General features: G+C 41.2%; 2 protein-coding genes across 4 annotated transcripts; one reads left to right on the forward strand and one right to left on the reverse strand.

The window, feature by feature from the left end:
• The first annotated feature begins 384 nt into the window (after positions 1–384).
• On the forward strand, positions 385–13,505 carry LOC311100324 (rho GTPase-activating protein 31-like). 3 transcript variants are annotated; one of them, XM_084141205.1, is made up of 12 exons: positions 385–1,138; positions 4,248–4,350; positions 6,216–6,360; positions 6,526–6,608; positions 6,710–6,817; positions 7,066–7,208; positions 7,384–7,591; positions 7,915–8,039; positions 8,264–8,320; positions 8,479–9,192; positions 9,331–9,506; positions 9,618–13,505. In XM_084141205.1, the coding sequence occupies exons 1-12, from the start codon at positions 1,039–1,041 to the stop codon at positions 11,769–11,771; spliced, it is 4,116 nt and encodes a 1,371-aa protein (XP_083997331.1). In that variant the 5' UTR covers positions 385–1,038; the 3' UTR covers positions 11,772–13,505. The 3 variants fall into 3 exon arrangements, with proteins under 3 accessions (XP_083997331.1, XP_083997332.1, XP_083997333.1); XM_084141206.1 differs by having other exon boundaries at positions 9,337–9,506; XM_084141207.1 differs by lacking the exons at positions 385–1,138; positions 4,248–4,350; positions 6,216–6,360; positions 6,526–6,608; positions 6,710–6,817 and having other exon boundaries at positions 6,845–7,208.
• LOC311100325 (uroplakin-1b-like) lies at positions 13,232–16,287 on the reverse strand (the record flags this gene model as incomplete). The annotated part of the gene is made up of 7 exons (XM_084141208.1): positions 13,232–13,645; positions 14,299–14,382; positions 14,780–14,959; positions 15,366–15,500; positions 15,648–15,722; positions 15,922–16,122; positions 16,216–16,287. The coding sequence occupies 7 exons, from the start codon at positions 16,285–16,287 to the stop codon at positions 13,595–13,597; spliced, it is 798 nt and encodes a 265-aa protein (XP_083997334.1). The 3' UTR covers positions 13,232–13,594.
• Between the last annotated feature and the right edge of the window lie 1,364 nt (positions 16,288–17,651).

Below are 17,651 nucleotides of genomic sequence, written 5' to 3' on the forward strand. Positions count from 1 at the left end.
ATTCTTATCAGTTAAACATTTATTTCGATAGGATGAATTGTCCTTCAAACACGTGGTTGGAGCTTCAGTCTGCTGTAGAGGGAAAATGATGAAACAGCTAAGTCAGTAACAAGTACCCTGTATGTCTCCCCCCCGCCCCCTTTTTTTCCCATCTGCGCCCTTCAAGCCCTCATTTCACTCTCCCCCCACTTCCCTCTTCCTTCAGAACTGTTTTTGTTTTCCAAACAAGGCTCTCTGTACAGGAAATTGTGTACTTTGGGAGCATTCAGGAAGGCAGAGAGCACATTTCCTGTTAGGACCATGGCAACAACAAAAAAAGTGTGGATAAAAGGGGTCAGTAATCTCTAAACCAGAGGAGAAACAGCAGTCAGCTATTCCCCTCCCCTGACTTCACTTCCCTCCCCTTCTCACAGTCTTGACATTTCAAACCTCCATGCCACTCCAGTGCCACAACTAGCATGACCTTCGAAACATGGATCAATTGAAAACTGGAAGCAAGAAGAATAAAGAAACAAACACAGAAACTATATTCCTGCTCCTCACTGGGTACATCTCCTCAGATACAGGGGAGCCAAAGAACAGGGAGATTGTCTGGACGGGAGGAAGCGAAAAAAGACAAAGGCAGACTGAGTAAAAAAACTACAACAGGAAACCAACTAATTCTGATGCTGTTTCTGCAAATCCTTCTGGGATAAATCACTTCAGAGGACTGCCATTCCCAATCCACATTTCCAGCTATTTCACTATTATAACTGACCAATGGTTTTTCCCTTATTTTTGATAGATTGATTGGAAATGTATAAAGCACTAAAAAGCTAAAAGGAAAAGTGACGTCAACTTTATTATTCTCACAAGGACTTTTCAGTCTCCCAAACAGTGTGGTTGGTCAAGATGTGAGCGGATGAATCCTTTTTGGGCGGCTTTGTATGGTTTTTACTCCTGGGCTACATTTTAGCCCTTTCCCAGGGTCTGTTGGATCATGGTTGTGTATTTGAGGATTTGTTTGTTCTGAACTCCTGGACTACTAACTGGATCCAGATGAAGAATAAAGGAGCCAAGCAGAGGTCCAAAAAGAAAGGAAGTGAGAATGCATTCGGCTGTGACTTGACAGAACATCTACAGAATTCAGGACAAGACGGTAAACTAGTTTCTTTCAATATTTATTATGTTGCTTCCCTTTCCTGCTGCTTCCCTTTTCTAGCACATTTCAGCAGATTTCATCATGTCCCATAAAAAAACTGTTACACAACAACAGAGCCCAATTATTGGCCCATATATAGTCATTATTTAACATGTACTGGATTTATTGAGGGCATTGTCATATTTCATGTTTTTAGATGTAGTAATAACCTAAATAAACAACAAATAATAGTTATGATTATGATAAAATAATAATACAGGACTATCCTTTAGAAAACACTTTTCCAAACCACCTACATTGGGAAAAGCTGTTCTCAGACAAAACGTTTAATAATTTAACAACTTAGTCTATTTTTTTTTTTTTCATTGAGCTATTACAATATTTGTACTTTGGTCTGAGAACAGCTTTTCCTAAATTGACAGCGAATTCTCAATGACTGTTTGAGACAGGATATGTAATGGTGCAGTTGAATTATCTATACATCTTCTGTATGGAACACCTCAAAGGTTTTAGGAGAATTCAGAATTAGATTGAGCCTTATTCAACACTTATGTTTTGGGCAAAGAATATGTTAAACCTCTGCTTTGGATGATTTGGTAAACGTAGTGTGAAATCAGTTAGGAAAGATCCCTGCTGTTTACATAGTTAACAGTTGGACAGTACATTATTTAGTTTATTAAGGTGTGTGACACAGATATATGTTGCAATTTGGACATCAATGGACATATGTTTTACATTTCATTAAGTCCTTTAGGCACCCACAGAGGGGATTTGTGACTTAGGGTGTGGCTCCTGGTGTTCTTGTCAACTTCCCACCAAGAGGCCTGCGTCTTTCTCTCTCTCTCTCTCTCTCTCTCTCTCTCTCTCTCTCTCTCTCTCTCTCTCTCTCTCTCTCTCTCTCTCTCTCTCTCTCTCTCTCTCTCTCTCTCTCTCTCTCTCTCTCTCTGTGAGGATTCTGGGTGGGCAACACTGTTCACAGGGGACAGTAGCAGCCAACAGATCATAATTCAGACAACAATTTGAGGATGGGTGTGTTTACCCAGATAGTATTTGAATGGAGGTAAAAAATAGTTATATGAAGTGAGGTAATGTGATGTGACTTGGAAACCTTTACTTTGAACAGATTTAACAGCTAAACAGATTTTATAAAGTAGTTTACACAAGACACATGTTTCTGCTACAGGGGGAGAAGGGACTATAATTGACTATATGGCTAATATGATGATACTTTTAGTTTTTATTTGTAAATTACAAGTGACTTATGATATCTGCTTTTGTTGACGTGACACTGCAATATCAGCTGTTGTTGACTGTCACTAACTCTGTCTGACCCTAGACAGGGAAGACAAAGGATGTGTATAATTACTTAATTTACACAGACAATTTACTTACGAGGATGTTATCCAATTTAACAGTCAACAGTATCTTATTCAATAAGCCGTATTAGATTCCTTTTGAATCCACAATAAGATTTCCAGGCAAGCAGGAGTTTCGTTCTGAGCAAATACTCAAAAGTAATGGTGACTCAAATCCCATTCGGACCAGGCAGCCACCATTTTGACCACAGGCATGTCACTGCGAGTGTCTGTTCAGATGTGGGAGAACAGACTTTCATTCATACAGCCCATGAGAACCTCAAGATAGAATGAATTGTTTGAATTGTTTTCGTGTTGCTTGGCTAATGTTCAGCTGCATATCAGCGATATCCTCATGTCTATGTGCTTATTGATTTATTGTTCAGGTTGAGTTGTGATGTTCATGAGATATGTTAAGAGTTTGAAAATGAGGGAAACGATGTGTAAACTGACATTGATCTATGCCACTGTTCCACTATAAGCTGTTGTATAGCTTATACAATAGCTCTGCATTCTCTGGGGACAAGACCTCCACGATTGCCATTGTGTGGCTAAAATGTTAAACAATCCACTGTCACTGGGCCACGCCACTGGCCAGATGGTTCCTTATCCCTTTGTAAAGAGTTCTGGGAAGGGCCTCATCTAGTGTATCTGTGAAGTGGGAATGCCTGGTAGAAAAGTGGGAAGTTGAACTATGAGTCACAAATACTTTACTTGTGGGAAAGAGGAGCTTACAGGAACATTGTGCACTGTACAGCTACATTTCTCTTCTAAGGTTGTTGCATATATTGGTTTGCCGATTTCAGTCCATAGTGGAATAACTTTCCTTTTTCTTTTAGCATGGCACAGAGGTATACTAACATATTAACTGCTGTAGTATATGCCATACTGTGCATAAGAGGAGCTATACATTTTTTATTTTCAGTTGAAATGTATTATAAAGTTGTTCCTTGATTTACAAGTATATATTAGTATAGAAAGCAACCATACATTCCTCTTAAACACAGCATTGTAGATAACAGATTTTAAGAAAAGAGATGCCCCACTAGGGAATACCGTTTCAAAATCAATAGAGAATTGGGTGGTAACATTTTGAAAGGACATTTTCTATTAGAGGAAGTATCGTAAGTAATACCAGCTGCAAGGATTGGGTGTGTCCACCTTCCTCTGAAACAAACAAACCATGTTTTACTTCCTGAGAAATTCCACCTTCTTCACAATCAGCAACCCTATGGAATAAAAAGCAGAGCTACTGTGTAAAGTATGTTTAGAATAAATAACTACTGATACAATTTATACTAATGGCAATCGGTTTCTCCCAAACTGTCCTTCTCTATCCTTCTCTGCCATGGAAAAAAATGGTTGACTCAAAGAATGAGCCAAAGATCCAGATTCTATTTATAGTACACACAGTATTAAAGGCCCAGTGCGGTCAAAAACATGATTTTCCTGTGGTTTATTTGTATTTCCACACTACGAATAATACTGTGAAATTGTGAAAATCAGTTGCCTATTACAGAAAACCTAAAGACTGTATGTTATGATTCCTCTCATAAATCATAGCTTATTCACATAACTTAGTAACGAAATCCTAATGACGACTGTCATCAGTGTTATATTTTGACCTTCACGTCAAAATCTGTATGTTGCCAGACTGGACCCTCAAAATATGTTTTATTTGGTTTGCTATGTATGTGTGTCTTTTGATGTCGAATGTATGGTTAAAACATTTTTTTTTTTTTTTTCTTCAGTTCCTCAAGTTTTAAGGACGTGTGCAGAGTTCATTGAGAAACATGGTGTTGTGGATGGAATATACAGGCTCTCAGGAGTCACCTCAAATATCCAGCGACTAAGGTAACTCTTTTTGCCACATAAAGTGCCTTCCAAAAGGATTAGGACAAGGTAGTGAAAGTTGGTGTTTGGTGCTCTATACTAAGCATGTTTGTACAGTACGTTTCTAGATCTAGGCCATTATGAACATACCATGTTGGACAACTTTTGTTTATTCAATATAAACACACGTTTCTACATTTCAATCTTACAAAGCATACAGTGAGGGGAAAAAGTATTTGATCCCCTGCTGATTTTGTACGTTTGCCCACTGACAAAGAAATGATCAGTCTATAATTTTAATGGTAGGTTTATTTGAACAGTGAGAGACAGAATAACAACAAAATAATCCAGAAAAATGCATGTCAAAAATGTTATAAATTGATTTGCATTTTAAAGAGGGAAATAAGTATTTGACCCCCTCTCAATCAGAAAGATTTCTAGCTCCCAGGTGTCTTTTATACAGGTAACGAGCTGAGATTAGGAGCACACTCTTAAAGGGAGTGCTCCTAATCTCAGCTTGTTACCTGTATAAAAGACACCTTTCCACAGAAGCAATCAATCAGATTCCAAACTCTCCACCATGGCCAAGACCAAAGAGCTCTCCAAGGATGTCAGGGACAAGATTGTAGACCTACACAAGGCTGGAATGGGCTACAAGACCATCGGCAAGCAGCTTGGTGAGAAGGTTGACAACAGTTGGTGCGATTATTCGCAAATGGAAGAAACGCAAAAGAACTGTCAATCTCCCTCGGCCCGGGGCTCCATGCAAGATCTCACCTCGTGGAGTTGCAATGATCATGAGAACGGTGAGGAATCAGCCCAGAACTACACGGGAGGATCTTGTCAATGATCTCAAGGCAGCTGGGACCATAGTCACCAAGAAAACAATTGGTAACACACTACGCCGTGAAGGACTGAAATCCTGCAGCGCCCGCAAGGTCCCCCTGCTCAAGAAAGCACATATACAGGGCCGTCTGAAGTTTGCCAATGAACATCTGAATGATTCAGAGGAGAACTGGGTGAAAGTGTTGTGGTCAGATGAGACCAAAATCGAGCTCTTTGGCATCAACTCAACTCGCCGTGTTTGGAGGAGGAGGAATGCTGCCTATGACCCCAAGAACACCATCCCCACTGTCAAACATGGAGGTGGAAACATTATGCTTTGGGGGTGTTTTTCTGCTAAGGGGACAGGACAACTTCACCGCATCAAAGGGACGATGGACGGGGCCATGTACCGTCAAATCTTGGGTGAGAACCTCCTTCCCTCAGCCAGGGCATTGAAAATGGGTCGTGGATGGGTATTCCAGCATGACAATGACCCAAAACACACGGCCAAGGAAACAAAGGAGTGGCTCAAGAAGAAGCACATTAAGGTCCTGGAGTGGCCTAGCCAGTCTCCAGACCTTAATCCCATAGAAAATATGTGGAGGGAGCTGAAGGTTCGAGTTGCCAAACGTCAGCCTCGAAACCTTAATGACTGCAAAGAGGAGTGGAACAAAATCCCTCCTGAGATGTGTGCAAACCTGGTGGCCAACTATAAGAAACATCTGACCTCTGTGATTGCCAACAAGGGTTTTGCCACCAAGTGCTAAGTCATGTTTTGCAGAGGGGTCAAATACTTATTTCCCTCATTAAAATGCAAAACAATTTACAACATTTTTGACATGCGTTTGACATGTGTTTTTCTTGTTATTCTGTCTCTCACTGTTCAAATAAACCTACCATTAAAATTATAGACTGATCATGTCTTTGTCAGTGGGCAAACGTACAAAATCAGCAGGGGATCAAATACTTTTTTCCCTCACTGTACATATACTAGAGGAGTGTGGAAGCGTCATACGTCTCCAGCTGTATTGACACCCATGTGTTTGTGTGCTTACTTACAGACAGGAATTTTGCTCTGACTTGTGCCCTGACCTCACAAAGGAGGTGTACCTCCAGGACATCCACTGTGTGGGCTCCTTGTGCAAGCTGTACTTCAGGGAGCTACCCAATCCCCTGCTCACTTATGAGCTTTACAAGAAATTCACTGTGAGTACTGTTCAAAGAGGTAGGGTCTCTACCTGTCTGTAATGCACCCACTTTGTTTACCAGAATGTCTCTTGATTTATATTAGGAATGAGTCCTTTAATAGTGAGGCACATTCAAAGAAAGAATGATGTGCGACATTGATAATACTTCACTTTTACTGTGTAGGACGCCGTCTCAGTCCAGGAGGATCATGAGAGACTACAACATATCCAGGGTGTTATCAAAGAGCTACCACTCCCCCACTTTAGGTAAAACTCACTTCAGCCCTTTGCTGCCTCTGTGATGTACCACTCAATCGTTTATATGTGGTTAAAAAGCTAAACAAATTCTGTTTGTTCTCTCTCTCCAGGACTCTGGAATATCTTACCAAGCATTTGTCCCACCTGGCCACTTTAAGTCCCCAGACTAACATGCACACCCGCAACCTGGCCTTGGTGTGGGCTCCAAACCTATTGCGGTGAGCTCTACACCAATTGTACACAAACCAATATCACCTTATCCAAGAACATACTAAAACAGTTGTATGATAACTATATTTTGTTCTTCCATTTTGTTTGAGTTATACTCTAGCTGATATTTAATGTAAAATCCCTCCTTGGTTGTGACTGAAAGCATTTCTACTTTCTCGCTTGGCTATGCGTTTCTCGCTTGGCTATGCGTTTCTCGCTTGGCTATGCGTTTCTCGCTTGGCTATGCGTTTTGTAGCTCTAAAGATATTGAAGTTGCATCCTGCAATGGGGACATGGCTTTCCAGGAGGTGCGGGTACAGCAGTCCGTGGTTGAGTTCATTTTAAATCACACTGAGCAGATCTTCAACCATGCAGCTGCACCAATAAAGACGAAAGAAGGTATGTTGTTTGAAAGTGTTGATTGTGTGCATTGAGATTTCCTGAATGTTGCCCTCTTGCTTGTTGCCCTCTTACCCTAATTTTATGTTGCCATTGGAAAACGCATTGTATTTATTGTCCTCCTTTCTACCTGATGCCAATAGTATTTAAAAAACGACATATTGTATTGCTACAGGACCCAGTTTGATGTGTGGGGAGAAGTATGCCACTCTTCCTATCAGTGGCCAGAGTGGGCCAATGAAGCTGATGAGCCTGGAGGAGGCCCAGGCTCGCTCCCTGAGCCCTAACCACCCAGCACGGAAAGAGCGACAACGGGAGAACAGTCTACCTGATACCAGCACTGCCACACTGTACCATACCGTCATAGACATATCAGATACAAAGTGAGATGGATGAGAATGGCTAGAGCGGAATCATTGGAACGGTATCAGACACATGGTTTCCATGGTTTCCATGTGTTTAATGCCATTCCATTCACTCCATTCCAGCCATTATTATGAGCATTCCTCCCCTCAACAGCCTCCACTAGTATACAGAGTAAACAGTAAAATACCCTGCAAATCAGTCTAGGTTGATTGTACTGTTTTAGCAATATGTATGTTTATTTGTGTTGTTTTGTTGTACATTTAGCACACATTGAACTTCAACAAATAACATCCGAACAAGCCATGTTGTTAATGTGCTTCATCATCTCCCTGTCTGTCAGAGGAAAGGTTTCTGGGAAATCAAAGAAGTGGAAGTTCATCTTCAACCTGGGCAAGTCTGTGACGGACTCTAAGGGGAGACTGAGCCGGAATGGGAGCGTGTTAATGAAAGCACAGAACATCACAGGTAAAGCATGATGGATATGCTTATCAACCAATATAGTGACCCTTTCACTGCTAAGGCTAAATGATTTATCATGGAAAACATAGTAACATAGTACACATTCTATTGCCACCTTGATATATTGAATGATCAAATGAAAATTAATATCACACAAATAAACATGCTACTTGAAATAATTGAGATCATGATACAGAATAAAATAACATGACTACATTCTTCATTCACAGAAAAGGCAGCTATCCGACCAGCGAGAAGCATGGACTCTTTGTGCTCTCTACAGACAGGTGGTGCTGAATGCACTAAATTGCATACGAAAAACTTGTCATCGTTAAACCTACTCACAGCAGTTCTCTCTCCCATAAACAAATCTTAATTTGCTTTGTAAATAAGGCAGAGACGATATGTATCAAACAATTTGCTTCTCATTTGATTTCCAACACAGATGATGACAAGGCAGGACATTTCAGCTCAGCAGGCGGAGCCAACGGTTTCTTTGCGCCCGGCATAAAATCCAGAACACTTGAATCTGACACGCTCCATGACGTCAGTGAACAGGACCAGAGGCGGGAGTTTGAGATGAAGAGATCGAGCAAGGCCACAGGTGGCAGCAGCCCTAACATGAAGAGAAGGGGCTCTCCAAGCGTCTCACCACCACAGCAGAAGGCTCTACCCGAACAACTGAAGGTTTTCAAAGGCGATGATGACCTCAGCAGCTGTCAGCCCAGCTCCCCTAAGAACAGGATGCTGTGTTCTGGCTCCACCCACAGCAGTGCATCCAGGCCCTCCTTCCCAGGAAGCCTCTTCCCAGAGTCCTCCCCCAGACATCAGCGCAAGGCTCTCAACATATCAGAGCCCTTTGCTGTGTCCGTGCCCCTGAGGGTGTCTGCAGTCATCAGCTCCAACAGCACTCCCTGCAGGGCACAAGGGAAGGAGAGGCCTGCTGCAGCTGCTCTGAAACCCAGCAGAGAGACCTCCCAGTCAGAACAGAGTGACAGTAGTGGCAGCTCAAGTTACAGAGAGAACCCCCTTGGAGAGAGCAGTGTTGGGAGTGAGAGCAGTATCTACAGCAACAGCAGCTCAACCCCTCTGGAAACGGAAGAGAGACCAGCAGAGGAGAGGAGCAGAGAGGAGGCAGCTTTCAAAAGGGTGCCAGAAGGTAGGACATTTTCACCTGTTAACATAGAAAACAAGCCTGTGTGTGCACATGCTTGCCCCCCCTCCGCGCATATGCATGCACTCACTCAGATGAAAAACCTTCCTCATTATCCAAGGTAATATTGTCTATTAATATGAGTTTCAGGAAGTGAAGGAGAGTTGAATGATGTTCAAGGAAAGGTGGAAGTATCTGACCTGAGACAGTCTTCCACTCTCACCACAAGAGAGGAAGATCAAGAGAAACAGCAATCTCCTGGGAAACAACTGGACAACCCGCCAGCACCACAGCATGAGCCAAAAGAACTGACACACCTGGTATGTTTAATCTCCAGTTTAACGCTGTGCTTCATCACAGACAATTAACAAAGAATAACGCAATGACAATGACTGACGCTTTAATAAGCATTTGTGGTTCATGTTTTGCAGGATATGGGATCTCTACCTATCAAGGAAGAGATGTGGTCTGACCTCCATCTTGAGCTGAAAATCACTGAGCCTGAGATTGACATTATGGACGAGGAGTTTATGCCTGTTTTCTGTTCCACCAAGAACACTTGTGAGGATGTTAAGGCAATGCCAGATGCTCCAGCAAAAAGAAGAAGCAGCCTTCCAACTCACTCGTTATTATATAAGGGACAGCCTTTGATGCCCGCCAGGCCTGCACTGACCGATCACGATGCTGCCACTGTAGCACATTCAGCAAGAAAGCACTCCTCAGACACACAATTTCCAAATGAGAAAACGTTACATTTAATGGTTGGCACAGATATGACAAATACACCTCTACATGCTGCTGATTCAACAGATAAAACAAAAAACAAACTACACACTTTCTCAAAATCTAAGCTCCCAGAAACCGATAAACTGACTTTCGTCAAGCCACGGCCTGCGGTTCGTCACCTCGCAGAGCCAAGTTTACATTCTACTCAACAAAGCCAGGTCACAAAAAGTTTGCAGCCAGGGGATTTCATAACAGACATGGGCACGTTTGTAGCAGAGAAAGGAAAGGAGCCATCAGGGAAAAGTAAAAGTCAAGATTGGGTCAAAGGGGTTTTCCATGACGATGGAAAGAATGCTTTGTCAGTTGTCATGGGAGGCATTGAGAGGCTTTCAATATGTTTGGAAGAAAGACCACACCACACCTTGGGGCTACCACACCAAGACAATGAGGATGGATGTGGAGGACACTCTGAGTTGGAGGACTTGGAGGAGGAACCTTGGGAGGAGGTCTTCCGCGCCACCAAACAGTGGGTAACCAGTCCTCTCCATTCACCCACACTTAAGGATTTGTTTGGAAAACTAGATGTGTCATCGTCTTGTTCTGCGGGAGAAGGTTTGAACTCCAAAGAACTAAACGTTCCTCCTCTATCTAGAGACGACAAACCAACAAATGGATCATGTCCTGTTAGGAGCATAGAAGTGTTCCCAGGAAATAGCTCTCAGGCATGCAGCAGCAAAACAGAGACCAAAATCACACATCTACTTCACTTATCCTCCAAAACCACATTGGTCGGTGATGATGCAACGAGAACACAAAGAGGAAACAGCTGCACAGCCAAACAGAAAAACACCACCTCCTCCCAGAGGTTTCACAGACAGACGTCTTATGAAGCATCTCATTCAGAAAAAACTGAGCAGAACAGCTTTTCCAAACACAGGCCCTACTCACTCAATTTGGATTTAGGACATCGACGCATCAGAGACATTTCCAATCAGCAAAACCTTGAATCAGCCGAGTTCACCTCCATTCAGAGAGGGGCAGTGACCCCGTCTGGGACCAAATCCAATGGCCTGTCCCAGGAACTGGAGCTGTTCCTGAGCCATCGACAGGCCCCTGTGCGCCGAAACTCGGCCCCTGTCTGTGTGTCGTCTGTCAGGACGGCCTTCATGGTAAAAACGTGCCAGGCCAAAGCCGTGCCTGTCATCCCCCCCAAGGTGCAGTACAGCCACATACCTCATCCGAGGCAAGACAAGGGCTCTGGTGCAGGAAAGGGACCAGAGAAAGAATTCACAAAAACCAGGGGAGAGAAACTAGATCCTGTAGCTCTTCTTCTTCCCTCTATCAGGGATCTAAAGGAGGAGTTGGAGAATAAGGAACCAGCACCCAAATCCCAGATAAGGCAGGCTATTGCAGAGAAACCTACAGAGACTAATAAAACCACACCTACTTCAGACCCACCGGTGCTGAGGAGGAAACGCTCCTCCAATGCAGAGGCCTTTGCTGATTGTCCAAGACCTGAACGGTCTACGGTTCTACAAAGGCCGTCCTTTAGGAACCGCAAGAGACCACAAAGCCTCATCTTGTTCAGTCCACCCTTTCCCATCATGGATCACCCACCGCTGGGGGATGATGCCAAGCTCATCCTCTCGCCCATCAGAAGTCCAACTGAAACATCAGCACTGGATATCTTTTCCAAAGAGATGGCAGATAACCTCGGGACCCCAGAGGGGGTGACCCTGCGGAACAAAATGACAATACCCAAGAGTGGACAGAGACTGGAGACCTCGACCAGCTGCTTTTATCAGCCACAGAGGAGGTCCATGATATTTGACAGCAGAAGCCACAGGCAGATTGAATGAGACACTGGACAGTTTAACCAGTCATGTTGTTTCCTAACACTACTCTGGTTATCCTCCTCTTCATCCTCCCTGTTCTTGGACTTATGTAAATGATTTGAGCAATATTGGGTCTATAAATCTACCTTTGATATGAAACTATTTTGGGAAATTAACAGTTTCTTTGTTTCCAATGCTCCACCAATCACCTCTCTGTCCTGCACTAAAATAAGCAATCTAGACTAGTGGCATGTGAAGATGTGTGTATTTCCTTTAGCCCAAATCATATGCACTAATTATCAATATTCAAATGATGTTTTTTAAATTCAGATGTTAGACATATTTTGTAATGTGCATATAAAGGATAGACAGCCAAAGAGAGGAAAATGTTACATCAACACATATTGCCATTGGTATTTCAGAAAAGCCATGTACCGGTAGTTTATTTGTTTGCATCTCATCATTGGCAATCACAAGATTGCCTTTTTCCAAAGAGAGTTGTACCTTCAGTACTAGCTAGCTACTTTGTTTTTAGTTATACCTTATGTCTTAAATATGTTTGTGAACTGAATAATGACTTCATACAGTATGAACCCGCTGACGTCCAGCTATTGTCACTGTGATCAGCTTTTATCCTGACAGTATCAGGATAGTGTTTTTCCAACATTCTACGTAATGAGAACTGCAGAAAACTGCTATTTTAGTTGTAATTGTATTATAGACACTAATAGTATTTATTTATCCAATTAGTAATCTATAGATAGTCATTAACACACTTCACCAAGTCTTAGTTGTTTTTTGTTGTTGTTACTGTTAAGAGGGACAGAGTGTGTGTTCTCTTTATTGGTCTGTAAAGTCCGATATGCTTTTAGAATGAGGAGGACAGATGACAGAAATACCTCAAGTAAAGTGTCTGATGTGATTACTTTATCTTAAAAACTAGGCTTTGCTGAGAAATGTTTGAGTTAAAATCAAAAGGAAGTGAGGGAAATGGCACTTATAATGGTGTAGATTGTAAAAAAAGAGGACTCAAACACTATGCTTTAAATGTTGTGAAGATTTTAAAAGATATCAGAACAGGGATTCTGGTTGTTTGCAGCTGTGTTGACATAATACTACGCTTGTAACCTGTACAATTTTGTATTGACCAAAATTGGATGTATTATGTATAGCCACGGCAAGTTATGCAAATTATAAATACACATATAACGGATTCTCTGAGAATTTGTTCATAGAATGATTTGTCATAATGATTTATTTTGGCAATATATTTGAAAAACATCAACAGAAGGTGAAACAAGGAGAATCATGCAGTGTTTGGGCTTGAATGAAAAATCACAGATACTTCAAATCAGTCACTGTCTCCTCTGAGAGTCGGTTACAGATGTTCAGGACCAGGCTAAATCTCTGATTTACTGTACGTTTCCCTTATCTTGTGCAGGGGTCCATACATGTCAGTATAATTGCATAACTGTTATTCATAGTTGTATAATAATTACATAACATAATGAGGGATGCTTGTAATTCACAAAGCAACCATCCACTGATTGCATAATTGGTGTGAAACATACTAACACCGATGGTATTCAAGTCGGGGTCGCAACCTCTTTTTTGGGGGGGGAACAGAAAATTAAGAGTACAGCGTATTATATGGTACAATATACACCCTTTTTTGAGAAAGCTCATTTGAAAACAATAATATTTAGTACATTTATTGCTTCTCAATTTTGATAAGAGACATTAAAATGTTATTTGTTGATCATAACAAAAAAGTGTAATATTTGTATTACTTCTTTACTGGTAGTTCTGTCCTGAAGTTTATTTGAAGATTTCTTTATTGGTCATCCTCAGAAATCCAACTGAGTGTAGTGGAAAATTACTCCCACCATCACAAAGAACTGCAGGGAAAAACAAAGAAAACCGTTGATCCAATTCTCCATTATGCTATTTTCATTTTTTTCCCACCACATTTAAAGGGACAATCAGCAGTTGCTACATTGATTTTTTAAAGATTATAAATTCACTATATGTACCCATTTGTTCTTGAAGAATTGAACTTATAAGTGCCTCATGAACTTAGTCTAACTGTTGTACTCTATCAGAACCCAAAATAGAAGCTTGTTTAACTCCAGTGTTTGTAAACCAAGTAAATGTAAACAAACACTGTATAGCCTCGAAACATGGTTAAAACTATCATTTTTATGTCATGGATGGTCAGGTCTTGCATCCATAGCTCTGTTTCTGAATTTGAGAGTGATTATATTTCTCCAGCCCTATCCTTCACTTTTTTATCGAAACAGTGGTGGGGAGTTTGCTTTGTTATTGTTTCTACTGCTGATTGGCCCTTTAAGGGGTATTTTAAGTAATGCCATCTTACAATATTTAGGCCTACATGATGAAACCAAACTTATTTTGAGTAATGCATGCATTGTCTTAATGCTAGAGCAACTACATTTGTTTCTGCAGTGCAAATTTGTTTGAATACTATACTAGTGCATGCAAAAAAACATTTCATGCTTATGGAAGTTGATGATATGCATTCTGTACTCACTGTCCAACACAATATGGCAAATCCAAACCATGAGACTCCAAAACAGTGTCTGATTAAAGGACCAGCAATGTAATCATAACAACCCTAAAAGAAATATTAGATTTTATATTAGAGCACTGTACAGTTTCATGCAGCATAACCCTGCTAGGCACCTCCATAATTTTACCACACTTTATTTTAAAAAAAAGGTTCTTAAATGGTTCTTCATTGTCTGTTGGGATTCATGGAAGAACTATTCACAATAAATCGTATAATTATTTTGAAGGTTCTCTTGGAGTAGAGTGACAAAAAGGTTATTGAAAAGCAGATGCGCTTCGTACGCAACATATTCCTCCTTTGCCCCCCCCCCCCCCCCCCCCCCCCCCCCCCAAACCATTTTTGCTGCACTCCCTTAGACTTTTGGGGTTTGTGGTGCACTCAATAATGAGGAGATGGTGAACATTTCAGTGTGGTCATTGACAAAGTCAGCTTTGACAATTACCTGTGCATGCAGGAAAGGGCTGACCCCGATTTTGCAGGCCTCTAAATGGCTGATTGCTCCCATGGCGTCCTGCTGACAGCATTGTCTGGGCCAAGGATAATCAGCATCAGTGTTCTGTTGCCTGAAGTAGGACTCATACTTCACCCAGTCCTTTGGCCCGTACACTCCACAGCACTTAGACTGCAAGAGGAGCACTCTGGTTACTAAAATGCTTCAGTTAATAGGGAGAGTTTAAGACCATAAATGATTTTACATTACCAAACTGTGGTAGTATAGAACAGTAAGTAAATAATAAATCATCATCATAAAGTAGTCAGTCCCACTGGGCAAAAACTGCTTGAATCAACGTAGTTTCCACATAATTGTGACGTTGAATCAACATTGAAAACTAATTGGATTTGCAAAAAGTCATAAACGTAAGGGCATTTAATATTTTTCTCACCCATCTTTCAACCTAAATCCAATGACATGGTGACATTTGTTGTTGATTTCACATTGAGTTCACGTTAGTTGACAACTCAACCAAATGTAAATCAAAACTAAACGGTGAACTGACGTCTGTGACCAGTGGGGTAGGCCTAGCTACCTCAGTCATGAACCGGTTCCATGTTTCTGTTATCCCGTTGATGACATAGATCTGGTCCTGGGTGCTGGGCAGATTATATGGTAGTGGTTTGTTGTAGTTCTGTAGCATTTGCTTCAGGAAGAGGTTGGGGACAAACTGAGGAGATGCATCAAAATGTTGAGAAGATAGCCAAACACTGGTCAGTGCACTAATTCCAATTTGTATCATAAAATTTAGTGTAGCAAACTCTGAAATATAATATGCCAAGACAATTTTAACAATGTATTTATCTTAATGATTTACCCAGTCTTTGTGTGTTGCAGCAGTAATAGCGGATGCCACCTCAAATGCATATATGATCACCATCAGGAGGATGTACTACAGGTAAGACAGTTAAAACAAAAATATGTCTGAGTCATGAGTTTTCTGGCCAAACGTTCCAGCAGGCCAAACCAATGATGTTTTTCAGTCAAAAGGATAATATTAGAATGCCTTTAATAACATAAGTATTCATGCATAGAATGTTTTAAAAATATTATTGTTGGAGATGTAACAGGGGTACAGCAGAACGACTCACAGCTAGTAGGATATTTCTTTTGGACACAGCTATGGCGTGCATTCCAAAGATCGACGTGCAGAAAAGGGCAAACCCAGTGAAAAGGCCTATCCAGGCTCCCCTCCAGATGCTGTCATTTCCTGTGGCATACACCAAAACATACAATCCGCCTCGATCCGATATGAAGAAGATACACATGGCCATCAAGGCAATCCCACAGCACTGAAAACAGAGGTAAAGGGGATACCTAGTCAGTTGTTGAGACAAATATCAGAGGTAAAGTCACACTCACCATTTCATATTAGTCGAACTTACCGCAATGACCAAATTGCTCCAGATAAGCAAGGCCTTAAAGCAGCGGTCCTTGGTGTCCAAATCAGGTGTCATGTTTCTTCTCTGTATCAAAAGTAAAGCATAAATGCATAATGTGCGTAGACACAGTTATAAACTAAACCAGTCACTATAGTCAAGGTAGTGCCTTAAAAATGTTTAAATCTATCAATTTATTAATGACCAACAAGTAAATTCTATAAGTGCAAGACCAGACTGGACATAACCCAATGTGTTATGATGATTCAGGTGACACCGTGGCCGGTAAGTACACTGTAAATACAGGTGTGGATCAAATTTCCATGGTGTCAGATTGAGAGGTGGTGTTGTCAGGGAGACAGGAATCTGTGTGACAGCAGAATCTCATAAAGAAAATAGAACTAAAAATAAAATGACCAGTATGATTAATACCAGTCTACAACCTTCTTTCAAAAAGACTGAATACTAAATCTATAAGTCAGACAAAATCACTACTTTTCATACAAAACCCTATAATCCTTTAAGTCACAGTGTTGGTAGGGAACTGATCTGTGCCCTGTCATTGCAAACTACAATACAAGTGGAGGCCCTACTAAACTAAACTAAAGCATTGTCATGCAAGTTGCAAAAACGATTATGTTAAAACTGAGGTAAAATCTAGATCAACTCATAGACCTCTTGACCTTCATGAGTATCCCAGTATTATGGTACACTTAGAAAAAAGGGTTCCAAAAGGGTTCTGCGGCTGTCCACGTAAGAGAACCTCTGTGGAAAGGGTTCTACATGGAACCCAAAATGGTTCTACCTGAAACCAAAACGGGTTCTTCAAAGGGTTCTCCTATGGAGACAGCCGAAGAACCCTTTTTGGTTCTAGATAGCACCTTTTGTTTTTCTAAGATTGTATTTTAAATGACACTGAAACATGTCATATGTGTAGAAAATGTGAAACCAAACACAGATAAAGGCTTACCTCGGTAAACAGAGTGATCTGTGATACACATCCACAACCAAATAAAGAATGAATGCTCCCCACAACTGGTCTTTCATTGAAGTAACATGAGATTGTGAAACCTGTTCGGTTAGTTTTGAGTGTTTATTGTAAAAGCAAGACAATCCTGAGTCATTGCAAACAAAAGTGACCCAAGATACAACCTTGGAACAGACAGTTGATTCTCAACTTTAATGACTGTATTTTCGAATAAACCAAAACTTAATGGACCACCAAATTGGGAAACTGGTCCTAAGTGTTGTCATCGTTGCTAAATTTCATGTATACTCACTTATAACAGTTCTGCCAAGTGCCAACTGAGTCTGCCTAGGCCTATTCTAAAATGTGAAAGTATGACCATCATGTTATTGGTTGAAAGTTTAACCACTGCATACAGTATGTCATAACTGGATGATCACTCGTGATAACCATAGCATTATGTTTGTCTGTTTTC

Source organism: Coregonus lavaretus, assembly GCF_964263955.1.
Source record: "Coregonus lavaretus genome assembly, chromosome: 24".
In the NCBI taxonomy this organism is placed as follows: Eukaryota; Metazoa; Chordata; class Actinopteri; order Salmoniformes; family Salmonidae; genus Coregonus; species Coregonus lavaretus.

Excerpts from the sequence above, each read along its gene's own strand:
- LOC311100324 (XM_084141205.1), top strand. The coding sequence starts at position 1,039 with ATGAAGAATAAAGGAGCCAAGCAGAGGTCCAAAAAGAAAGGAAGTGAG. Across the intron at positions 1,139-4,247 it reads ACAGAATTCAGGACAAGACG|TTCCTCAAGTTTTAAGGACG; the intron begins GTAAACTAGTTT and ends TTTTTTCTTCAG. Across the intron at positions 4,351-6,215 it reads TCAAATATCCAGCGACTAAG|ACAGGAATTTTGCTCTGACT; the intron begins GTAACTCTTTTT and ends GCTTACTTACAG.